Source organism: Pristiophorus japonicus, chromosome 10 (genome assembly GCF_044704955.1).
Source record: "Pristiophorus japonicus isolate sPriJap1 chromosome 10, sPriJap1.hap1, whole genome shotgun sequence".
Taxonomy (NCBI): domain Eukaryota; kingdom Metazoa; phylum Chordata; class Chondrichthyes; family Pristiophoridae; genus Pristiophorus; species Pristiophorus japonicus.
In genome coordinates this window covers 101,514,897-101,541,799 of record NC_091986.1, presented here as the reverse complement: position 1 = coordinate 101,541,799, position 26,903 = coordinate 101,514,897, and the positions used below count along the sequence as shown (strand labels likewise).

The following is a 26,903-nucleotide window of genomic DNA, read 5'->3' as shown; positions in this document are numbered from 1 at the left end:
AGCGGACTTCCCCATGGTGCATCATCATCATAGACAGTTCCTCGGAATCGAGGAAGACTTGCTTCCACTCTAAAAGTGAGTTCTTAGGTGGCTAAACAGTCCAATACGAGAACCACAGTCCCTGTCACAGGTGGGACAGATAGTCATTGAGGGAAAGGGTGGGTGGGACAGGTTTGCCGCATGCTCTTTCCGCTGCCTGAGCTGGATTTCTGCATGCTCTCGCCGATGAGACTTGAGGTGCTCAGCACCCTCCCAGATGCACTTCCTCCATTTAGGGCGGTCTTTGGCCAGGGACTCCCAGGTGTCAGTGGGGATGTTGCACTTTTTCAGGGAGGCTTGGAGGGTGTCCCTGTAAAGTTTCCTCTACCCACCTTTGGCTCGTTTGCCGTGAAGGAGTTCTGAATAGAGCGCTTGCTTTGGGAGCCTCATGTCTGGCATGTGAATGATGTGGCCTGCCCAGCGGAGCTGATCAAGTGTGGTCAGTGCTTCAATGCTGGGGATGTTGGCCTGGTTGAGAACGCTAATGTCGGTGCGTCTGTCCTCCCAGGGGATTTGTAGGATCTTGTGGGGGCATTGTTGGCGGTATTTCTCCAGCGACTTGAGGTATCTACTGTACATGGTTCATGTAGCTGAGCCATACAAGAGGGTGGGTATTACTACAACCCTATAGACCATGAGCTTGGTGGCAGTTTTGAGGACCTGGTCTTCACTCTTTTTCTCAGGCGGCTGAAGGCTGCACTGGCGCACTGGAGGCAATGTTGAATCTCGTCGTCAATGTCTGCTCTTGTTGATAAGAGGCTCCTGAGATATGGGAAATGGTCCACATTGTCCAGGGCCGTGCTGTGGATCTTGATGACTGGGTGCAGTGCTGTGCAGCCAGGACAGGCTGGTGGAGGACCTTTGTCTTACAGATGTTTAGCGTAAGGTCTATGCTTTTGTACACATCAGTAAATATGTCGACTATGTCCTGGAGATCAGCCTCTGTGTGCACGCAGACGCAGGCGTCATCCGCGTACTGTAGCTCGATGACAGAGGTTGGGGTGATCTTGGACCAGCCTACAAAGGGCGAATGTTGAACAGGTTCCCACTGGTTCTGTAGTTTAGTTCCACTCCAACGGGCAGCTTGTTGACTGTGAGGTAGAGCATGGCAGCGAGGAAGATTGAGAAGAGGGTTGGGGCAATGACGCAGCCCTGTTTGACCCTGGTACAGACGTGGATTGGGTCTGTAATGGATCCATTGATAAGGATCACGGCATGCATGTCGTCATGGAGCAATGTGCAGGGCGCCATTGACTGCAGGCATGTAGTTTTGTGGGCACCGCATCTAAATGCTGAGATGTACCGCAATCGCAAAGATTACTACTCGCTAAGTGTGCAGTTGGTGTGCAACCATGCTCAGCACTTCATAATGTATGCCCAGTATCCTGGCAGCAATCATGATGCTTTTATTCTGTGCCAGTCCATTGTTCCCTCAGCTTTGAGCCACCAAGACAAACCAGATGCTGGCTACTGGGCAGAAAAGGCTATCCCTTGGCAATTAGGCTCTTGACTCTGCTCCACAACCCAACCACATGTAGGCAGCTTAGGTACAACGAGAGCCATGCTGCGACATGAAACATCATAGGAGCAGGGCATTCTCAAACTACGCTTCCGCTGCCTGGAGTATGTATACTGATTCATCGTGGTCTGCTCTATCCCCCACAACCTGGTCATCATGAGGCATAGTCCTTGCCACCAGGGATATGGCCACCAGCTCAGGAGGAGGAAGAGGAGAAAATCTAGACAGCCCTATTCTGGCCAAGATAAAATCATCCTATCTGCGGTACGCAACCCCAATTCCCCATTCAAATTGGTCCCACACCCTACCTTCCCTCTGATACTGACCATCACAGGTTCATCTTGGCCACAATGCTGAACTAAAAGTCACCACAAAACAACCATTCTAATCAAACTTTATCGAACTATCAAATATTACATCAAAACTTCAACTAATCACACTTGTACATTTTCTTCGTGACTGTCTTGCGTGTGGCTTTGCCTTTCCGAGTGCTCCTATGTGGTGCTACCCCAGTGGCTGTACCGTAGCTGGTGGAAGACTGCTAACTTTCAGTGGTTACTGGAGCGGATTGGGCTGTCTGTATGTTGTGAGAATTCCCGGTGGACCGGTAGGAGCTCCGTCCTGACACCACCTCCTCCCTCCCTTTCTTCCCTCCCTCATCCCAGTTGGGGCTCACCGGAGAGAGCGGTGGTCCCTAGAGCCCAGCCAAAGTAGAGCAGTGGAAGGAGGATGTGACAAAAAGGAATAACAGAGTGACATATGGCACCAGACTAAGCAGATGAACATCACCCTGCGGCCATGGCAATGGCCAGGTGCCCCATCTCGCACTCTCTAATATGATGGCATTGGTAAGCCGTCCATACAGTCAATTGTTAGTGACACTCTTCTGCGATATCATTGGCCATCCGACCTATCAATCACAGCAGTGTCACGTTCAAGTTGTTGAATAAGCCACATAACCATAGAAACCAGACCGTTTCACTATTGATCAACGTACCCACCAGGCAGAAGAATTAAGTTCACATTTTAAAACTCCGCAACCAAATATCCTAATCGTACCTCTCAGTTGCAACTGGTGTTAAATGACATCAATGCACTATGAATCGGTATAAACAGGAGCTGATGGGACAGCGACACTGAGCCCGAAGGTTGGTGTGGTGCTGTGATATTCCCAGTGAGCAGGGAGTTGGCCCTCCCTCCCTGTGGGTGAGACAGTGATGGAGAGCGGACGGCACGCTCAGTGTGCGTGTGGTGCCTGCAGCTGCAGGCCACAAGCTTGAAGAGGAGCAACTTGGGTCATGTCACTGTTCTTGGCCTGTTTCAGACCAAGTGCATCGGAGCAGTGTGTGGGGGGGCCATCGTGACTTTAAATCATCCCTCAAAATATATACAAGCTGCCATGAATCTCGGCCTACGTGGTTAACATTCCCATGCAATGACAACTCATGTCTATATTCATCCAATTTTTTTTATTTTTTAAATTAAAAAAAAACAAACTCACATAATCTCACTACATAACACAATATTAAAATTGTGCGTTCTTTGTAAATGACCGTAACAATAACTGAATAAGTAGGTTTAGGGTGACGGAAAGTGAGGTTATAAGATCTGATGGGTGACCTGGGCTGCTAATAGATTATCCAAGACTGTTTTAAGTTCCCAATCCGCCCGAGTGGGGGAGACTGCAGATTGCCCTGCAGGGCGACCTCAAGGAGCGCTAGGCCTAGTAGACCCAGCTTTGGACTGCACCATCTCGGCTTAGACAGCAGCAGTCTGGGCTAACAGGCAACAGCAAGGCACTGGCAGAGTGGCAGTGGTGGGAGGATGAATGCTGTCATCCTGAGAGAGGACAGCAGGTTCGTGCTTCATGGATCCATCGGCACTCCCCAGGGGCAGCGCCTCAGCAATGCTGATAATCTGATGGAATACAGACTGCTGTGGCATCCTACAAGCCCCTTTCAATACTGGTAAACCCAGCCATGATGGCAGCAGTCTGGGCTTGCATAACTTCAGTCTGAGCTTCCATTGCTACACTCAGACATTGGGTGGCTTCTACTTGTGCTGTAATGGAAGCTGAGTCTTTGGCCACCAGAAACAGCATGATGGTTGGATTCACAAGTGCATTAGTGGATCTGCCCAGCCCTTTCACACTGGAAAGGATGGGCTCCAAGCTCTGCCCAAAACCTTCTGCAAGGCTGGAGCTGGACATTTCCATGTTCCTTGGCACTCCATTCAGGATTTTTAGCAGGTTTGTCAAAGCACCAAGCATTTCATTGTGCAAACCCTCAGCATTTTTCTGTAGGCCACCCCATCGAGGTCTTCATCAGAGTCCTGTGCAGCAGAACTCGTGGAGTGACATCTCCCTCCAGGGAGCTGGCAGCCGAGCATCCCTCTCCCCCTGCCCTGGCTGCAGGCCACTTGTGCCTGGTGTCTCACCACATACATATCCCGTGTCTAACCTATCCGCTAAAGTAGGTGGTGTGTCAGAGGTGAAATGTGTTTTGGTGATGTGCCTGTCATGGTTGAATAGCCGAGATGTGGGTGAGTCTTGCAGCTGTGGTAAATATGTGAAGGTGAGGTGAAGCTATGAATGAAAGGTCAGAGTCGTGTTTGGTAGAAATAGTTGGTAGGTCAGTGATGGAGGAGTGGTGCATTGAGCAGTGTGTAAGGCTAGTGGTGCAGATGGTGGGATATGGCATTTGAAGATGAATTCACTGACCTTGACCACTCGTGTGAGGCCATTAATATTCATCCTGCACTACTTCCAGATCCTCTGGGCTAAACTGCTGGCATTGATCACATTGGCTTTCTGCTCCCACTGCAATCTTGTCTGTTGCCTGGAGGGCTTCCTGTGGACAGAGGACCTCTCTCCTGGCGTTGACCTCCTGGATCAATGCCTCCAGTGCTGCATTGGAGAAACTTGGAGCCATTTCCTTGGCTTTAATACTATCCCTGGTTTCCCTTGATAGCCACGGTTGAGCCACCTTCCCTTTTTTATTTTTACGCCAGACAGGGATGTACAATGACATGCTGCTGGTATGTCAAAAATGACTTTTTTGAAATTTAGTATGGTATTGCTTTATTTAATTGTCACAATATAAAAAGGATTAAAAACCAACTTCACTCGCAGAAACAAATGTTCTACAACAGTTGTTTTGTCTTAGCCAGCAGTCTGTGTGGGTGCACACCATTCAGTTCAAATACAAACATTTTGTGGGATAAGTTTGAATGCAATGGCTTTTCTTGAAGTTTAGTTAAATTGATGTGGTCCACAATCATTTTCTAGAAGATTTTTGTCAGCCTGACTGGTTCAAAATGGGAGTGTGCATGTGAAGCCTCTGCAGAGTGATATTAATTCAGGCCAGACAGCCTTTGTGGGCAGTGAACAAAAGGAAAAGGACTGCCATACAAGAATGCATAGCTTAGCGCAGCAGCAGCGACTGTTATTTTCTACTTTATTAAGGAGATAGTCAAGTTTAATAACTTCTGTACAATCTATGTTCCATCACAGTGACTGTTTGCTTATTCTTTACTGTTTGACAGCTGAAGTCCAAGTCACAGTCTAGTGTAGTTATTTTGCCGTCTTCCAAAGATGATCACATGAGGGCATGTGATAAACCAGTAAACTGAAATAAAGAGGATTCTCTGTTTCATCTTGGACACATTGCTAATTTACGTAGTTAGCTGAGCAAGTGAAAACACTGAATACTGAACCCCAAAAATTCCAGAGATTAAAAAATTCAGACACTTTATTCAGAGGGACAGTGGTGAGGTTATTGGAAGGCCCAGATCTTTTCTCATTTTGGATAAGTTGACAGTTTGTTGTTGCTGATCTTCTACCTTGTCCAATATAGAACCATAAAATCATTCCAGTTTCTAACACAAGAGGTTGGCCCTTGGGCACACTGTGTCTGTGCTGGTTTGTTGCTAGAGCAATCCAAAAGTAATCTCATGGCTCTTGATCTTCCTCTGCTTCAAATATTCATCTAATTTTCCCTTAAAAGCTGCAATGGATTCTGCCTCATCAATTCCATGGCAAAGCACTGCATATAGATATGGCATTCTGTAATATCCTTCCACCTGACACCATGCAGTCAATAGAGTATTTGGCACTCCTGATGGCGACTGCAAAAAAGGCTGCCTATACCCCTGACTAGAATCCATTACTATCCATCACCATTCACCTATTCCTATATATTCCAATGGGTAATCCAAGGTGCCACAATATAGCTCATGACCAACCTCCGCTGAATCGCAGTCACTAGCCACTCCATACTTGTGTAATGCTAAGTATCTATTGGACAGTTCCAGTAACTCAGGGATTCAATGCACCGGTGAGTCCTTTCCATTTACTTCCAAGTCCAAGAAATCTCTTCAGAGGATCTGGCGAAGGTTCTTCTCAGTGCTTTACATCATGGCATGTGCAGTTAAAAAAAGAGTTCTCTTTTCCCAAGGATATGTTTTTATGTGCTTCATCATAACCTTCATTTAAAATGGTTATAAAATGTTAGAAATGGATACAACACAGGTGATGATAATAACTCATCTGTGAAAATAAGGGGATAGTATGGCATTAATGACTGAACTGAACACAAGGAATGCTGTGGCAACAAAGGCATAAAGCAGTTTATGCAGTTCCATCTGACCAATATGGATGCAAAGCTTTGTTCACGATAATCAATTATGTTATATAACTAAATAAGCTAATTGAAGTAAATATGAATAATTTCAAACTACACAGTGTTTACAGAAATTGTAAAAGAAACACACTTACCAGAAATACATTCGATAACTGCAGCTGTTTACAGGTTCAAGCCAAGTGACTGCTGCCACTTCGTGTTTGTGTATTTTGGACAGTTGCTCACTTTATTCCATTTTTGTTTTTGCTGCCAACCATTTGAGTTCTTTATGCTTCCAACAATCTTGTGGTGCTCCTGGAATTTTGGAAGACTGTTTTCACTTTCTTAGAAATTATAGTCCATGTGTATGTCCATGCTTCTGTGGTTGATTTTATACAAGTTGAACCTTTCTTATCCGGAACCCGGCCTGTTCTGGATAAAGGATTTTTCCAGAGGGGTGGTCACGTTAAATTGGATGGTACAAGTACTGAGCAAGGGGATGTCGGGGCTGGCTGGCTGGCTTGCTTGGGGCTGGGAGTGCGGCAGAGAAATCATGTGGGGTCAGGCCAGCGATTGCAGGAGTCGGCAGCGAGGAAGAACTTCAATTTGTTCATGGCGGAGTTCTGCGCATGTGCCACCCGGTGGCCGGGAATGATTCTGGATAAGGGAGGTTCAACCTGTACTATAAAATCAATTTTTGATTCAGTAAAATTATCAGTTCAATTTCAGTAAAATGTGCTTGCCTTTGCTGCCATTCTGTATCCTTTAACAACCCCAGCTGAGGTCATATTTGTTGTAATACATTAACATAAATAATACACCTTGGTTTCTGTTTGGGCCACTTCCTAACTCTCTCCACTTATGCTTACTGCAGACTATAGTCTTTATTGGCAAATCACATTTCCTAGGAGCTAAAACTAAAGCCGATGGCAAACAGGTATAAGGTGCCTCAGGGTTTACAGTATGCCCCTGAACAGTTGGATTATGCACCAGAAAGTGGATGTGAATCCTACTGTACACTTCTGATCTCTTCGATAGACAGAAAAATACTACACTTACAACTGTACAATTCAAGTCAAAATTACAAATCAGATATTACTTGATTACAGAAGCAAAGTAAATAACAGATAAACAATTACATCAAAAATTACAAAGGATACTTCAAACCCTGTCCCAAACCAAACCAAATTAAGTATTCAGAATTTTTCAACCATCTCAGAAGATGCAGAGCCTCTCACAAACAGAGGTCTCACTCACAGCAATGTGAAAAATAAATGGTTAAAGTTAATGAACTAGACATCTAGAGCTGTTGCTCAGCTATTCATTGGACTGGAAACCAACTTGTTTTGGAAGGAAGGAAGACAGACTTGCATTTATATGGTATCGATTACATCCTTGACATGTCCCAATTAGCTTCACAGTCAATGAATTATTTTTAAAGTGTAGCAACTGTTTTCTAGACAAACACAAGCCAATTTGCACACAGCAAGGTCTCACAACAGCAATGAGAAGAATGATCAGTTAATTTGGTGATGTTTCTAAGGGATAAATGTAGGCCAGGACGCCAGGAGAACGCTGTTCTTTTTCGAAAAGTGCCTGGGATGTTTCAGCCAGACATCTGTTTAACAGTTTAAGACTGTTTCAGTTTAATATTGCATCCAAAGAACATAAGAAATAGGAACAGGAGTAGGCCATACGGCCCCTCGAGCCTGCCCCGCCATTCAATAAGATCATGGCTGATCTGATCATGGAATCAGCTCCATGTCCCTGCCCGCTCCCCATAACCCCTTATCGCTCAAGAAACTATCTATTTCTGTCTTAAATTTATTCAATGTCTCAGCTTCCACAGCTCTCTGAGGCAGCAAATTCCACAGATTTACAACCTTCTGAGAGAAGAAATGCCTCCTCATCACTGTTTTAAATGGGCGGCCCCTTATTCTAAGATCATGCCCTCTAGTTCTAGTCTCCATCAGTGGAAACATCCTCTCTGCAACCACCTTGTCAAGCCCCCTCATAATCTTATATGTTTTGATAAGATTACCTCTCATTCTTCTGAACTCCAATGAGTAGAGGCCCAACCTACTCAACCTTTCCTCATCCCCGGAATCAACCTAGTGAACCTTCTCTGAACTGCCTCCAAAGCAAGTAAATCCTTTCGTAAATGTGGAAACCAAAACTGCACGCAGTATTCCAGGTGTGGCCTCACCAATACCTTGTATAGCTGCAGCAAGACTTCTCTGCTTTTATACTCCATCCCCTTTGCAATAAAGGCCAAGATACCACTGGCCTTCCTGATCACTTGCTGTATCTGCATACTATCCTTTTGCATTTCATGCACAAGTACCCCCAGGTCCCACTGTACTGTGGCACTTTGCAATCTTTCTCCATTTAAATAATAACTTGCTCTTTGATTTTTTTTTTGCCAAAGTGCATGACCTCACACTTTCGAACACTATACTCCATCTGCCAAATTTTTGCCCACTCACTTAGCCTGTCTATGTCCTTTTGCAGATTTTTTGTGTCCTCCTCACACATTGCTTTTCCTCCCATCTTTGTATCATCAGCAAACATGGCTATGTTACACTCAGTCCCTTCTTCCAAGTCATTAATATAGATTGTAAATAGTTGGGGTCCCAGCACTGATCCCTGCAGCACCCCACTAGTTACTGGTTGCCAACCAGAGAATTAACCATTTATTCCGACTCTGTTTTCTGTTAGTTAGCCAATCCTCTATCCATGCGAATATATTACCCCCAACCCAGTGAACTTTTATCTTGTGCAGTAACCAAAGAGATGACATCAGAAACTGCAGCACAGCCTCAGTACTGCACTTAAGGCATCAGCCTAGATTATATGTTCAAGTCCTGGAGTAAGACTTGAACCCCCAACCGACTGATTCCAAAAGGAGAGTACTATCACTACACTGAGCTAGCAACTTCTTTCTCAAAAGCCCAGTAATTGTAAATCACCAGAATAGATGTAAAACACCAGAATAGATGTGTATATGGAAGACAGACGCATCATTATCTGCACAGATGTTTATTAGACAGCCCTGAAACATGTAACATGATCAAATGATACGAGAACTGCCCTTTTTTCCATTAAAAGAACACGGGCTCTACCAGACACTGGGGCGTTAGTCTTTATATATTTTTACACAAGAACATAACATAACATGAGAAATAGGAGAAGGAGTAGGCCATTTGGTCCCTTGAGCCTGCTCCGCCATTCAATAAGATCATGACTGATCTGATCATGGACTCAGCTCCACTTTCCTGCCCGCTCCCCATAACCCTTTATTCCCTTATCGCTCAAAAATCTGGCTATCTCCTCCTTAAATATATTAAATGACCCAGCCTCCACAGCTCTGTGGGGCAGAGAATTCCATAGATTTACAACCCTCAGAAGAAATTTCTCGTCATCAGTTTTAAAGGCGGCTCCTTATTCTGAGACAACCCCTAGTTTTAGTTTCCCCTCTGAGTGGAAATATGCTCTCTGCACCCACCTTGTCGAGCCCCCTCATTATCTTATAAGTTTCAATAAGATCACCTCTAATTCTTCTGAACTCCAATGTGTACAGGCCCAACATACCCATATAAGTCAACCATCACATCTCCGGAATCAATCTAGTGAACCTTCTCTGAACAGCCTCCAATGCAAGTACATCTGTTTAATATGGAGACCAAACTGTATGCGGTACTCCAGGTGTTGCCTCACCAATACAGTTTTAGCAGGACTTCTCTGCTTTTATACTCTATTGCAAGGGGGATAAAGGCCAACGTTCCATTTGCCTTCCTGATTACTTGCTGTACCTGCATACTAACTTTCAAGCACAAGGACCCCCAGGTCTCTCTGTACTGCAGCACTTGCAATTTTTCTCCATTTAAATTATAATTTGCTTTTCTATTATTTCTGCAAAAGTGCATAACCTCAGATTTTCCCACATTGTACTCCATCTGCCAAATTTTTGCCCACTCACTGTCTATATCCCATTGTATATTTTATGTGTCCTCCTCAGAATTTGCTTTCCCACCCATCTTTGCATCATCAGCAAACTTGCCTACATTACACTCAGTCCCTTCATCCAAGTCATTAATATAGATTGTAAATAGTTGAGGACCCAGCACCGATCCCTGTGGCATCCCACTAATCACTGTTTGTCAACCGGAAAATGAACTATTTATCCTGATTGACTGTTTTCTGTTAGTTAGCCAGTCCTTTATCCATGCTAATATATTACCCCCATCTCTGTGAGCTTTTATCTTGTGCAGTAACCTCTTGTGGTACCTGATCAAATGCCTTCTGGAAATCCAAATACACATCCACTGGTTCCCCCTTATCTACCCTGCTCATTACATCCTCAAAGAACTCCAGCAAATTTGTCAAACATGATTTCCCTTTCATAAAACCATGCTGACTCTGCTTGATTGAATTATGCTTTTCCAAATGTCCCGCCACTGCTTCTTTAATAGTGGAGTCCAGCATTTTCCCAATGACAGATATTAGGCTAACTGGTCTATAGTTTCCTACTTTTTGTCTGCCTCCTTTTAAAAAAAAATAGGAGCATTACATTTGCGGTTTTCCAATCCACTGGAACCGCCCCAGAATCCGGGGAATTTTGGTAGTTTACAAACAATGCATCCACCATTTCTGCAGCCATTTCTCTTAAGACCCTAGGATACAAGGCATCAGGTCCAGGGGACTTGTCTGCCTTTAGTCTCATTATTTTACCGAGTACTACTTCATTAGTGATAGTGATTATATTAAGTTCCTCCCTACCTATAGTCCATTGATTATCCACTATTGGGATGTTTTTAGTGTCTTCTACCGTGAAGACCAATACAAAATATTTGTTCAACGTCTCTGCCATTTCCCTGTTCTCCATTATTAATTCCCCAGTCTCATCCTCCAGGGGTCCAACATTTATTTTAGCCACTCTTTTCCTTTTTATGTACCTGTAGAAACTCTTCTGTTTTTATATTCCGTGCTAGTTTACTTTCATAATCTACCTTCCCTCTCAATCATTTTTTTTAGTCGTTCTCTGCTGGCTTTTAAAAATTTCCCAATCCTCTGGCCTCCCACTAGTCTTGGCCACATTGTATGCCTTTGTTTTCAATTTGATACCCTCCTTTATTTCCTTAGTTAGCCACAGATGGTTATCCTTTCTCTGTCTTTCCTTCTCATTGGGATATATTTTTGGTGCGAGTTATGAAATATCTCCTTAAATGTCTGCCACTGTTCATCAACCGTCCCATTCTTTAGTCTATTTTCCCAGTCCACATTGACCAACTCTGCCCTCATACCTTGGTAGTTTTCTTTATTTAAGCTTAGGACCCTGGTTTGAGAACTAACTTTCTTATCCCCTCCAACTGAATTTGAAATTCAACCATATTATGGTCACTCATTCCTAGAAGATCTTTTACTACGAGATCATTTATTAATCATGTCTCATTACACAGTACTAGATCTAAGATAGCATGCTCTCTGTTTGGTTCTGCAACGTACTGTTCAAGGAAACTATCCTGGATACACTCTATGAACTCTTCCTCAAGGCTACCCTGGCTTTGCTTTGTCTAATCAATATGATGGTTAAAATCACTCATGATTATTGCCGTTCCTTTATTACAAGCCTCCATTATTTCTTGATTTATACTCCGTCCAACAGTGTAGCTAATGTTAGGGGGCCTATAGACTACGCCCACCAGCGACTTTTTCCCTTTATTATTCCTCATCTCCACCCAAACTGTTTCAACATCTTGATCCTCGGAGCCAATATCGTTTCTCACTAACTCACTGTTCCCTTCCTTTACTAACAATGTTACCCCACCTCCTTTTCCCCTCTGTCTGTTCTTCCGAATTGTCAAATACCCCTGAATATTTAGTTCCCAGTCCTGGTCCTCATGCAACCACGTCTCTGTAATGGCTATCAGATCATACCCATTTGTTTCTAGTTGTGCCGTCAACTCATCTATTTTGTTACGAATGCTACGTGCATTTAGACGGAGCTTTTAAATTTGTTTGTTTTAAACCCTTTTTTGCTGCTTGTTTCCTCTGTCCTTCAAACTCACTTTCTACATCTTTCCTTTTTAATTCCAGCTTTACTCCCCTTCCTACTGAATGTATTCTCAGGTTCCCATCCTCCTGCCAAGCTAGTTTAAACCCTCCCCAACATGACATTAGCATTTTCAGAAGTCTCTCTAGCTGAAAGGAAGGGAGTGGAGTGAAAGGAAGGAAAGAATTGGGAAAAATCATCAAGTCTTAGAGAAGCTCCATTGGTGACTTGATTACCCTGATTAACTACCTTTAGTATTCATTCCTTGCAATACAGAGTGGCTGCAAACAAAAATCTGACCAGATCCTGACAGAAATAAGCTCAAAGAGAATATAAACAATTACAATGTTATTGAAGCAATATGGAAGTCAGCAATGAAAACCAAAATGTCAATTGCCGTCTCTGACCCAAACTTTGAGAAGAGAACAGGAAATAAACAGAGTGGACAAAGACAGAATAACTTCATGTTACAGATAGTTTGAACAACCACATGGATCTTGCTTCTTTTATCCAGAACACCTTGCATGAAATATTCCACTGCAGTGATATGCCCATTGCAGTCAAAAGGGTTTATTGGACATAAAGGGCATCAGCAGATAATCCAAATAAAGCTTGAGATATTACTGTTTAGATTTTTTGCAGCACAACTAGGCAAACTATTTAATTGCTGCAGGGATCTGGGTCAGCTCATGGAGGAGGGAAGGAGGATCCTATTTAAGAAGATATCTTGCTTTCAATGCATAAATGTTCTTCAATTAGGTCATTTAAACATTCACATTTAAAGTAAATTTTGGTTTCATAACTTGTTTTGATACCCTTAGTTCTCTCCTGGCTGATTAGCATTAATAACCTGTCCACTTATGAATCAATTCCTTCATTATTTTATAGGCCTCAAACATCCTCTCAAAGTCTACATTTTTCTAGAGTAAAAAGCACCAGTTCCCCAAGCCTATGCTGATAACTAAATGCCATTAAGCTAGGCATTAATCAACTGGCCCTCCTCTGGTCATTTGCCAGGACCTCGCTGTTTCGTACCATGTGACTGGACCAAAGCTGGTATAGTATTGTCAGAGTCAGAAAGTGTTGGGTTTGAACCTCCCCCACTCGACAGCAGCCATTTTGGTGAGGGTTGCAGTGTTGCCGATAGCAGCGCTGGCCCTAGACATGCAAATGGGGAAAGCATGACGTCAGTCGGTGCGCAACGCTGACTTGACGTCACGCTCTGCGAACTTTGACCTTAGCGCTGAGTTCAACACTGGATCCCAAGCTTGCTCTAAAAGGAGAGCATTCAGCAGACTGACAGATGCTGTCAGCACTTCTCAGCATCCATGGAGAGAGAAACAGAGTTCACATCGCAGGTCGAGATGCATGACCTGAGTATTTCCAGCATTTTCTTTTATTTCAGTTTTCTAGCTAAGAGGGAAGAGGAAGACGCAGAAGAGGAGGGAGCAACCCAGATAGCCCTTTTCTGGCTGAGATGGAATCATCTGCCTGTGGTACCAATGACCACCACCCCAATTCCTCCTTCAACATTTGTCCACAATTTACTTTCCCTCTGTTACTGACCATCACAGCATCCTCTTGGCCACAATGCTGAAAAAAAGGCACCACAAAGCAAACTTTATACATCTATCCATCCAATATATCAAGAAATCAACTGACCACTCTTATGCATTCTGTTAGTGACCGTCTTGTGTGTGCCTTTGCCTATCCTACTGATGTCACTCAGTTCTACCCCAGTGGCTGCAGCATGGCTGGCAGAAGGCTGCTGACTTTCAGTGAGGGACACTGCAGATCGCCTTGATGGTCGACCTTGAGGAGTTGGGAGTATGAAATTGAATGAGAGTTTTTTTTTTCACTCTCCTTGGTCAAACACTGGCAAGGCAGGCTGTACGCCTTGGGTGGTGAAATGAGGAATGCACAAAGGTGAAGTTGTGGTGAGGGGAGGGCAGGAAAGCAAGAGGTGCATGCGAGAAGCAGGATAACGTATGAGGATACTAGCATCTTGCATCCTTTCAGCCCCACGGCTGGCCAAGGGCTCTGCCATGCCTCCACCCAGAATGGTCAGCACCATCTCCTCCAAGGGGGTGAGTTGAAGCTAAGAATGGTTGAAGCTAGCCTCGTGTTTGGTACAGAGTGTTGGTAGTTGAGTGATTGGGTGGCTGGGTGGGGGAAGTCGTGCATTGAAAAGTGGTGTCGTTGGTAGGAGACAGCTTTTGAAAATGCATTCACTGACCTTGACCACTGGTCTGAGGTCATGAAGCTTCTTTGGGCACTGGAGGCAGGTAGTGGGGGTGACACTGCTGGCAGTGACAGCTGTAGTGATGTGGTCCCACATCATTCTATCTGGAGGGCCTCCTGGCCCCCGTGGGTAGAGGACCTCTCTTGTGGTGCTGAGCCCCTGCACAAGCTGGAGTGCTGCGTGCGAGACCCTGGATGCCCCTTCCTTGGCTTGCTGAGCCATTTTTGTTAGTGCTGAAGCACCTTTCCCTTTTTATTTAGGTGCAGAAGGCAGTTCAGATTTAAGAGCTGAAGTCTCCCATTTGGGAATTCTTTTTAATGTTAATTAGTTTTCAAAAGACAGTTGTGCTGTAAGGGTTAAAACTGTATTTTACATGATTATTTTTTCATTTCAGAAGGCAATTCCCCTTTAAGAGACCGAACTGCTTTCTGAAATGATAGCCTTGCTTTAAGAGAAGGCTGTTTCTGCTGCAATGAGGCTACGACCACACTACATTGGAGCCTCCTGCCGGGATGAACACCACCAAAATAGCGTTGCACAACAAGTTTAGTGCTGGACTAATGTTAATTAGTCACCAGCGCCAGCATACCATTCCTGCCATCACCACCATTTTTCGCAGCCATTAACACCGGTCCCCAGTGACCGGCAGGTTTTAACAATATAGAATTTCTAGGCCATGGATCCTTGGAGGATTCCTCTAATAACCAGACTCCATGCAGAGCTGCTGCCAGTAATAACTGATCATCATCATAGGCAGTCCCTCAGAATCGAGGAAGACTTGCTTCCACTCTTAGAATGAGTCCTTAGGTGGCTGAACAGTCCAAAACGAGAGCCACAGTCCTTGTCACAGGTGGGACTGACAGTCGTTGAGGGTAAGGGAGGGTGGGACAGGTTTGCTGCATGTTCTTTCCGCTGCCTGCACTTGATTTCTGCATGTACTTGGCGATGAGGCTCGAGGCACTCAGCGCCTTCCCAGATGCGCTTCCTCCACTTAGGGCAGTCTTTGGCCAGGGACTCCCAGGTGTCGGTGGGGATGTTGCACTTTATCAAGGAGGCTTTGAGGGTGTCCTTGAAACTTTTCCTCTGTCCACCTTTGGCTCGTTTGCCATGAAGGAGTTCAGAGTAGAGCGCTTGCTTTGGGAGTCTTGTGTCTGGCATGTGGACAATGTGGCCTGCCCAGCGGAGCTGATCAAGTGTGGTCAGCGGTTCAATACTGAGGATGTTGGCCTGGTCAAGGACGCTAATGTTGGTGCGTCTGTCCTTCCAGGGGATTCCGGAGGCATCGTTGGTGGTACTTCTCCAGCGACTTGGTGTCTACTGTACATGGTCCATGTCTCTGAGCCATATAGGAGTGCGGGTATTACTACAGCCCTGTAGACCATGAGCTTGGTGGTCGATTTGAGGGCCTGGTCTTCAAACATTTTTCCTCAGGCGGCCGAAGGCTGCACTGGCGCACTGGAGGCAGTGTTGAATATCCTCATCAATGTCTGCCTTTGTTGATAAGAGGCTCCCGAGGTATAGGAAATGGTCCACGTTGTCCAGGGCCGCGCCGTGGATCATGATGACTGGGGGCAGGCTGGTGGAGGACCTTTATCTTATGGCTGTTTACCATAAGGCCCATGCTTTCATACGCCTCAGTAAATACGTCGACTATGTTCTGGAGTTCAGCCTCTGAATGTGTGCAAACACAGGTGTTGTCAGTGTACTGTAGCTCGACAACAGAGGTTGGGGTGGTCTTGGACCTGGCCTGGAAACGGCGAAGGTTGAACAGCTTCCCACTGGTTCTGTAGTTTAGTTCCACTCCAGCGGGGAGCTTGCTGATGGTGAGGTGGAGCGTGTCAGCGAGGAAGATTGAGACGAGGGTTGGGGCGATGACGCAGCCCTGGCTGACCCCGGTCCGGACGTGGATTGGGTCATTAATAACTACTGCTTATGCAAATACAACCAATTCGCTATTCAACCTAAAGTTTGCTCACTAATCTTACAAGAGACAAACTTATTTCGCTATCTTTTGTGCCATACTTTTCAAAGAGTATTTGAAAATCAAGATAAGCAATATGGTTAGGAAATTGCTGAGCGGCAGGAGATAGGCAGTAGAGATAATGGGTCAGTACTGGTAGGTGATTAGTGGTGTCCCACAGGAATCTGTGTTGGGGCCTCAACTATTTCACAGTATTTATTAACGACTTAGATGATGACATAGAAAGTCATTTTTCCAAATTTGCCGATGACACAAAGATAGGTGGCATTTTAGGCGGTGTAGATGGAAGCATAAAATTAGAAAGGGATATCGACAGATTAAGTGAATGGGCAAAACTGTGGCAAATGGATTTCAATGTCGACAAAATGTGAAGTCATACACTTTGGACCTAAAAAGGATAAAACAGGGAACTTTCTAAATGGTGAAAGGCTAAAAACAGTGGAGGTCCAAAGAAACTTGGGGGTCCAGGTACATAGATTATTAAAATGGCATGAACAGGTACTGAAAATAATCAAAAAGGCTAATGGAATGTTGGCCTTTATACCTAGAGGACTAGAATGCAAGAGGGTAGAAATTTGCTGCAGTTATATAAAACCCTGGTTGGACCAAATCCTGGAGTACTGTGAGCAGCTCTGGGCATGATAGGAAGGATATATTGGCCTTGGAGGGAGTGCAACGTAGGTTTACCAGAATGATACCTGGACTTCAAGGGTTAAGTTATGTGGAGCGAATACACAAATTAATATTGCATTCCCTGGAATTTAGAAGGTTAAGAATTGATCAATTAAGGGGAACAGATAGTGTGGATAGAGAGAGAAACTATTTCCACTGGTTGGGGATTCCAGGACTAGGGGGCATAGTCTAAAAATTAGAGCCAGACCTTTCATGAGTGAAATTAGGAAACACTTCTGCACACAAAGGGTGGGAAGTTTGGAACTCTTCCACAAACGGCAATTGATACTAGACCAATTATTAATTTTAAATCTGAGATTGATAGCTTTCTGTTAACCAAAGGAATTAAGGGATGGGGCCAAAGGCTGCAATATGGAGTTAAGTCGCAGATCAGCCATGAGTTCATTGAATAACGGAGCAGGCTCGAGGGACTATCCACCATCCACAACTTTGTAACCTCTTAAAAAAAAATTCAATCAACTTGGAGAGACAGGACCTCCTTTTTCAGAAACCATGCGGAGATTCCCCAATAACATCTACTCTTTCTAGATCATACAATGCAGCTCCACTAGTACCATATGGGCCTCTGTAAAGTCCATGGAACAATCCCAGACTTCAACGAGATGTTAAATAAATGGACCAGTGATTTTTTTAATATAGCCCCATTTCTTTCAGCATCCTAGGGTGAATACCTTCAGTAACAGCAGCCTGATCTGCTTCAAGAGCTCCAATTCTAGTGAGTACTATTTCCACACCCATTTCTACACATTTACTCTTAGCATCACCTCTTTGCAACAACACTGATAACTCAGTGTCAACTTCAGTAGTGAACACCAATGTAAACAAAATAATTTAAAACTTCAGCCATTTTCTTGATATTCCACCCAAATTAGCCCTTCAGGATCCCTATACAGTCCATGACAGCTTCCAACAACTAAAAATGGCCTTGCAATCACGGTCACATCCATCAACTATCCACTTTTCCATTGTTCTTTTTGCCAATTAGATAGCATATTTTGGTCCCCTCAACTTCATTCAGTAATTATTCCTAGTCTATTGTATTTGGTAAAATATTTCCACTTTAGTTTAATTTTCCTTCAGACTTCACCATTTTGGTTTTGTTTTGCCATGTGTCATTCTTCTGACCTTAGGGAAACATGCGCAAAGGAATGGTTTTAAACGTACTCCCATTTTTCATCCATACTGAAATTATCCTCGGCTAGTAGCATCCCCCAGGCAATCAAACTCAAGTCCTCTAGCATTGCATTTTCAACAGTATTAACTTGGCTGATCAAGTTAAATCTAATGATGTTATGGTTACTGCTGGCCATATGTAGGTCCAATAGCACATCAGGGTCACATACTAGACCCAATTTTTAGTAATGATTTCCCCCAGTATCTTCTGAAACGTGCTGCAAGGAAACATACATTTATAACATCTATGAATATTTCAACCTTATGCCACTCAATACTTGGTTGACCACTATGAGACCACTGGGTATCTAGGAAATTAAGTTCCCTTATAAACTGTGGCCAGAATGTCTCATTCCTGGTCAAGAAGCCTATTAACAAGTACCAAAATGTTGGACTAATAGCTTGATCCAACTGCAATCTTATTGCTTCAGCTCTACACTACAGACAAATCTCTCTTCCAAGAATAATTGCATCCATTAACTAAGAGAGCTCCATCCATTCCATTTTGTCCTATTCTGTCCTTTTGGAAGCCATTATACCCCTTTAACAAAGATTCTGCCTCAAAATTTGAAGACAGGGAGGGCTGCTCTGGCAGCTTGCCATGTTGAGAGCCCTAGTGCTTGGTCAGGTGGCCTTGGAGCATGTTCACATGACGTCCACTGGTTTACTCAAAACCTTCTACAACCAATGGGCACTGCATCTGCCTCAGTGACGACAAGAATCAAATTATTTAATATTCTACACTTGTTTTGCCCTCCTTTTTTGGGGTGGACAGGGACAAGTGGCGAAACGGGACTTGTAGTGGCATTTGTTCTCGTTGCTGTGGGCTCAGGGCCACTCGACTGGCCCCGATTCAAAACAGATCTATGTCTCAGAGCTACTCATATCTAATTTCCCCGTAACTGTCATTCTAACATTTTTCCCCAATGCTTCTAGCATTGGATTAATTGCCAAATTGGAGGGGTTGCTCTACTTCAAGACACTGAAATGCACATTATTGTTCTGACTGTAGGCCACTTGTTTCTCAAATTTAAAAAAAAGCCCTATTGCAACAAACAGCACCTAGGGTTCTCTAAGCAGTGTAAAGACAAACCCCTATCGGAAGACTGAATATAATGAATGAAACACGTCTCTCATTTGTTCTTTGTCCTCCTAATTTTTTTTTTTAAAAACAACAGTATTTTAAAATGTTGCATTCAGAAATCAAAAAAACTCTCAATGAAAACAATGTTTTCAATTGGGTCAGCTCTGAAGAGGCTTCGAGCACAAGGCTGGCTCTATGAACATTTTGTCAGGAATGCATGACCAGCTTTGATTTGCCAATTAGCAGACTAATCCAATGCAAAGGTGCTGGAGAGAGATGGTTCTTCATTCTATCCTGCCTGTAAAGCAAGGACAAAACATATTTTATTTTCTCCCCATCTCTCCTGAGGCATTGACTACTTGCCAGGCGTTGATTCCACAAGGGCAAGGTCACTATCCATGACTTTACCCAGGTGGTTATTATCCATATCTTAGCCTCATTAGCAAGTGTCAGAATGCTATTTGACTGAAGACATCAAAGCTGAGTCACATCTTGTCGTCACCAAAGAGACACGTCATTCCAGCAGTTGGTTAATTTTTCTGACCCTAACCCAGGAACTGAGACCACTGTAGCCCCAAGATCAGCTATTTTGGGTCAAAATCAGATCAAACCTAGGATGGTCTTGGTCTATTTGGCTCAGCAACTCATTGAATAAACTCAAGTTACTTGAGGGCTATAGATGTGTGTTTAACTCAAGATTCATGAGTTCATAGGGCTAAAAATTCAGCAACCTTGCGCCTGGTTTTTCGGCGATATTTCTCTGTTTTTGGTGAAAAACAGTGATCCGGGAAATTCGGAGAAGTCTTGTGGCTGCGGTTTTTAAATACCGCTGGGGAGAAGACGGCCGCCATGCAAGACTCAAAATATCGCTTTCGCCAAAAATTTGGCTCACAGCGACCCAGTGTATTTAGGATTACAAAAATGCCAAGTAAAAAGCTGCGTTGCAGCCCCTGGAACAGCAGTATGAACAAACCAATCCTCTTCGGTGACTTCACCGCCAGAGTCGGTATGGACACAAGACCTCTGGGGAGGCGTGATCGGCAAAGAGGGTGTAGGGAAAACCAACTCCAGGGGTACCCTGCTCCTGACAAAATGCCTAGAACACAACCTGGTCATCACCAACACCTTGTTCCATCAACACCCTCGCTCCAAGCATTAGCATCTGCTTGACTACGTCATCGTTCGAGCAAGGGATCGCAAGGATGTAAGCATCACCCGCGCCATGACAGGAGCTGACAACTGCTGGACGGACGACCGCCTCATCCGTTCCTTCATCAACATCAACATAACCCCAAAGTGATGACGGCAACAGAAGCAATGCCGCAGAAAAATCAATGCCGGGGCACTCAAAGACCCAGCTAAGACAGTCCTAAACAGCCAGCACCTCACTGCTAACCCGGCGACCGAGACGCAGAGTGCCCACAGCGCTTGGTCTGCCCTCCAGGCCACCATAACCAATGTCTGTGAAGAGACGCTCGGTCACTCAACCAGGAAACACCAGGACTGGCTTGATGAGAATGACCAGGAGATCCAAGAGCTAATAAATTGCAAGAGCAGGGCATTTCTGAACCTAAAACAACCACCCGACTCAGGAGCAGCAAAGCAGCTTTACAGATGGCTTAAGGCCGAGGTCAAACAAAAAACCCACGACCTAAAGACTAGGTGGTGGGTGGAGAAAGCACAGGTGATTCAACAGCTGGCCGACAGCCAGGATGTGCAAGGATTCTTTACCACAGTCAAGGCCACCTATGGCCCAAACACTCAATGCCCCGCCCTGCTGCTGGCCAAGAATGTGGAGACACTCATCAAGAACACTGATCCAGTCAGGACCCGCTGGAAGGAGCACTCAAAGATCTCCTTAATTGAGACTCTGCCTTTGACAGGAGTGTCCTCGACTCCATCCCGCAGCATGCTACCCGCCACCATCTCAGCAAAAACCCAGCCCTGCAAGAGGTAAAAAAGGCCATCCATCAGCTCAAGAACAACAAGGCATTGGGAATGGATGGAATCCCTGCTGAGGCACTAAAGTATGGCGCAGAGGCACTACTGGCATGAATGCATGACATCATCTCTCGTCTGGAAGGAGGAGAGCATGCCAGGAGATCTCAGATGCAGTAATCGTGACCATCTTTACAAAAGGCGACAAGTCCGACTGCAGCAACTACAGAGGAATCTCCCTGTTGTCAGCCACTGGGAAAGTCATCGCTAGAATCCTCCTCAACCGTCTTCTCCGTGTTGAGGAGCTCCTCCCGGAGTCAGGGTGCGGATTCCATCCACTACGGGGTACAACGGACATGATCTTTACGGCGCGACAATTACAAGAGAGATGCAGGGAACAGCACCAACCCTAGTACCTGGCCTTTTTTGACCTTACAAAGGCCTTTGACACTTAACCGCGAGGGACTATGGAGCGTCCTCCTCCGGTTCGGCTGCCCCCCAAAAGTACATCACCATCCTCCGCCTGCTCCACGATGACATGCAAGCCATGATCCTGACCAACGGATCCACCACAGACCCAATCCACGTCCGGACCGGGGTCAAACAGGGCTGAGTCATCTCGCCAACCCTTTTCTCGATCTTTCACCCTGCAATGCTTCATCTCACGCTCAACAAGCTCCCCGCTGGAGTGGAACTAAACTGTAGAACCAACGGGAATCTGTTCAACCTTCGTCGCTTCCAGGCTAGATTCAAGGTCGTCCCATCCTCTGCCGTCGAACTACAGTACGTGGATGATGCCCTTGTCTGCGCACATACAGGCCCCAAGTTTCGTCCCGCGACGAAAACGGCGCATCTCCGAGCTGGGCACCTGTTTTTCACGCCGAAAACTGCGCCTAAAAAAAAGTCCGATATTCTCGAGCTCCTTGGAGCTCGATGTCTGCTTGGCGCGGCGCGCTCTTCGCAGCAGGGGGCAGAGCCTAACACTCGCGCCGATTTTCTAAGTAGCAGGGGGCGGGTACAATTTAAATTAGCCTTCGTGGTGCCGGCAACCCTGCACATGCGCATTGGAGCGTGCGCGCATGCGCTGTCTCAAACAAACATTGGCACTCGGCCATTTTTTTAAATACTGCAGAAAAAGTGAAGATTTGTTTCTTGGACCCCTGCAAAGGCTTGTAATTTAATTTAATAGAACCAAGACCTATGCTAGGGTTGAACTCTGATGCCCCTTGATGGGGGCTTATAAACATTAAATTGGAAGCTCTCCCCTGCAGACATTTCAGTCATCGCTGCCATCATCCAGCCCTGTAGACCATGTGGCGGGGTCAGTGCTGTTCCAAAGTGAAACTGTTCTGACTGACTAGAACTGGAGCAAACTAAATGTCGAGAATTCCGATTTCTAAGATACTCCGTACTACGCCAGTTGCTCCTAAAAATCAGGAGCAAATCATGTGGAAACTTGGGGCCACAGAAGCTGAACTCCAAGTCATCGTCAACATCTTCATCAAGGCGTACGAAAGCATGGAGCTTACACTAAACATCCGTAAGACAAAGGTGACCCTGCCACACAGCACTGACCCCGCCACACAGCATTGCCCCCCCCAATCATCAAGATCCACGGCACAGTCCTGGACAACGTGAACCACTTTCCATAACTCAGGAGCCTGTTATCAACAAGGGCAGACATAGACGACAAGCTTCAACACCGTCTCCAGTGCACCAGCGCAGCCTTTGGCCGCCTGAGGAAGCGAGTATTCGAAGATCAGGCCCTCAAACCTGGCACCAAGCTCATGGTCTACAGGGCTGTCGTGATACTCACCATCCTGTATGGCTCAGAGACGTGGACCATATACAGTATACACCTCAAATCGCTGAAGAAATAGCACCAACGATGTCTCTGCAAAATCCTGCAAATCCCCTAGGACAGATGCACCATCATCGGTGTTCTCGATCAGGCCAACAACCCCCAGCATCGAAGCACTGACCACGCTCGGCCAGCTCCGTTAGGTGGGCCACATTGTTCACATGCCCGACACAAGACTCTCAAAGCAAGCGCTCTACTCAGAACTTCTACACGACAAGCGAACCCCAGGTGGGCAGCGGAAACGTTTCAAGGACACCCTCAAAGCCTCCTTGATAAAGTGCAACATCCCCACCAACTCCTGGGAGTCCCTGGCCAAAGACCGCCCTAAGTGGAAGAAGAGCATCCGGGATGGCGCTGAGCACCTCGAGTCTCATTGCCGAGAGCATGCAGAAAACAAGCTCAGGTAGCGGAAGGAGCGTGCGGCAAACCAGAGTTCCCACCCACCCTTTCCTCCAACGACTGTCGCAGGTGGGACAGAGACTGTAATTTCCGTATTGGACTGTACAGTCACCTGAGAACTCACTTTTAGAGTGGAAGCAAGTCTTCCTCGATTTCGAGGGACTGCCTAAGATGATGAAGAACGAAGACCTGTAAAAACAAAGGTAAGTTAAAGGTTCTATTTATTAATTCTTTTGCAGCGATTTGCTAGTTAAGTATCTTGTGAATGTTGTGTGATTTTTTGCAATTTTTTGGGGGTGTTTTCCCCGCTACCAAGGCCTCTCTCGCAGCGGTATTGACCTCAAGAGTAAAGTTGCAGAAAATTCGAGGTTTGCGATATGAATCCTCATGTAGCGCCGATTTCTACCGCTGTGCAAATTGAAGCCCGAATTTTAGGCCTTGTAGTGTTAGCGGAGTGAAGGCGGTATTTTTGGAGAAAACATACCGCTTTCACCAAAAAACGAATTTCTAGCCTATAGTCTCTTAACCAGTAAATATACTAGATTGCAAGGTTTTAAACAAGAGTCACTCTCCGTACACATTGTGCATTTGGTTTAACTAAATGATTAAACTGTTCCTATGCAAGTCAATATGGAGGAGGTCACATCCACAAATCAATCTCCAATAATGATTGAGCATCGGTGTTACAAGTAAATATGCAAATAGCTTAATTTATAACCTGCTGGTTCCCACTGGGCTGAAAAATAGTTTGGCGGTGTACAGCCTCAAGTGGAAAAGATTACTTCACTGCTGACTGCAATTGACCTTAATGTCACTGCTTGGAGCCATTTATCTGTTGTCAATTTGTTTTCATTATTTAATGATTACAACAACACGATCCATTAAGGCCACTTTTTGTTTTATCTGTATATTTATTATTTATGTATAATTGTGATAGACTGATTTCCACTGGCAGGATGGTCAATAATCAGATGACACAGATTTAAGATAATTTTCAAAAAAGCCAGGGAGAAGAGGAGAGATTTTTTTAATGTAGCAACTGGTTATGTTCTAGAATGCACTACCTCAAAAGGGTGATGGAAGCAGATTCAATAATAACTTTCGAAAAGGGAATTAGATATATACTTATAAAAAGGAAAAATTTGCAAGGCTATGGGGAAAGAGCGGGGGAGTGGGACTAACTTGATAACTCTTTCAATGAATGTACTGTATGATTCTTTGATTACACAATCGCAAGACAGAGCCATTCCTCTTAAAATTAAAAATGGCATTATGATGAATCAGGTCTGCAATGTGTACAATTTGCAATCTTAAATAAAAAAGAACCCGTCAAAATTGCAATACTGTAGCATAGTGTACATGTTTTCCCAAACTGTACACAATTTACAAATTCATTATTACCTGAATGCTCCTCTGCCCAATTCTGGCCATGCTATTGGTGAACACCACAATCTACACAACTTCAATATGGAAACTATAGTCTTCCGCGGCAGTACGTATAAAATGTTAGATTACAATCTTAATGGGAAACTAACTGGTAGATTCCTATCACTTAATAACAAGCAGTTGACCCAGTAGCTGGATGCAAACTATTTTGGGGGATCAATCAAAATCAGATTTACTGGTGGAAAGTGCAAGATGGAAACATGTACAACAGTTCTATGGAGTCATTTGTCTTATGTATACCATGAAAACACAGCCTTGATCAATAGTGGTAAGATCATGGCGAGGCAAAATTGCAAACTCTGCTAAAAATTATGAAACATGAGATTGCAAATAAAGATTGAATTACCTCCAGAAGCTACCAAAAGACTTTCTTTTTTCTCTTTTTCAAAACGTGTTGCCATCTCTTCTTGTGACGCTTCTTTCTCTTCATTCTCCTCCTGAAGTCGCTTCATTCTCTCCATAAGAGCTTCCAACTCACTGACCGAGTCTGAAGTCTACAAAGCCATAAACACATCATATTTTAGAGCTATTATGAATAACAGGGCCAAGACTGCATTGTGGCCATGATTAAAATACAAAACACTTAAATTACTTTAGCTATTAAGAGATTTTTGCTTAATCAGAAGCTGCAGAATTAAATTCTTGTGATATCTCCTGCAGGGAGAGTTATGCAACATTCTAAATAAAAAGGAACCATGCACAAATATAAAAGAGGGAATTGTTGTGTATCTGTAAAGCATGCACTCTCATGTTCCACCACCAGGGAGCTCATCCCCTGAAGTCCCAAGGGATCCCAGCATCCCTTGGGAGCACTGTATATAAGCCGGCCCCCAAGGCCTGTTCCTCACTCTGGAGTGTCTTATTAAAGACTGAGGTCACTGTTACTTTAACCTCCCTGAGTGCAGCCTCATCTGTGTTAGGAACACAATAGGAATAATCTTCAGAAATACTGCCCTAAAACAAGTTGATAGAAAGTACTGGCTTGGTAAGGAGATGTTTTTTTAAACTATACTGAAAAAACACACACCCATGACTCAAGGGATCATGCACAGATTATCAGAGGATTAGCGTGGAATTTCCATCCAGGGAAGTGGCAGTTTTCTTTCCTTGATGTCACACTTTGCACTTAACTCTTGCCTGACCTTTATTACTCTATCTTCCTTTCAGATTCAGGGTAAAAATAAAATAAAGCATGCAGTACTAATCAAAGATCCAAGGACTTTTCTTCCTGTTGACTACAGTACCTGCAAAATGACCTCCCAGCCCTGAAAACTTATGGTAAACTATGATTCAGATGCATACTTCTTAAGATTGCTCTCTCATTTTTAGCAGTCAAATGCTTTCGTCACTTCTGAAAAGACCACAATGTTCAAAGTCATCATCATCATCATCATCATCATAGGAGGTCCCTCGAACGAGGATGACTTGTTTCCACAAGAGTTCACAGATGTTGCGATGAAGGACCCGATGTTCCAGTCCTGAACTCCATTTGAGAGGGTGGAAGATGCCTGTGCGTGAATTTTTTGTGTGGTGACCATTGCACCTCAGCCACCACACGGGCTTGATAAGAGCAAGATCTTTATCCAGTGGCAAGGATTAACTAGGACGACTGGAGACCTGCTCTGCTGCATGGACCTAGTGCACACACATATCGCAGTGTGGGCAGGTCCGTGCCGCCCCTGGGCCCCGTACCCTCATTTGCCGCACCTCCGCCACAATGTTCCAGGGCCCGGCGCTCCAGCTCTATTTATAGCCCCGACCTGCGGTGGTGTTCTCACACAGGTCGGGGCGGCCCATGATGTTCCAGGGCCCGTGCTCCAGCTCCATTTATGTTCAATGTAGCTGACCAGTGACCAC

General features: G+C 44.7%; 1 protein-coding gene across 2 annotated transcripts in view; it reads right to left on the bottom strand.

The window, feature by feature from the left end:
* LOC139275047 (sestrin-3-like) overlaps positions 1-26,903 on the bottom strand; it is a 164,217-nt gene that overhangs the window by 45,469 nt on the left and 91,845 nt on the right. For both annotated transcript variants that reach the window (XM_070891961.1, XM_070891962.1), the window contains exon 6: positions 25,393-25,540. In XM_070891961.1, coding sequence (XP_070748062.1) covers positions 25,393-25,540 — 148 coding nt within the window. The remainder of the gene's footprint in view (positions 1-25,392; positions 25,541-26,903) is intronic.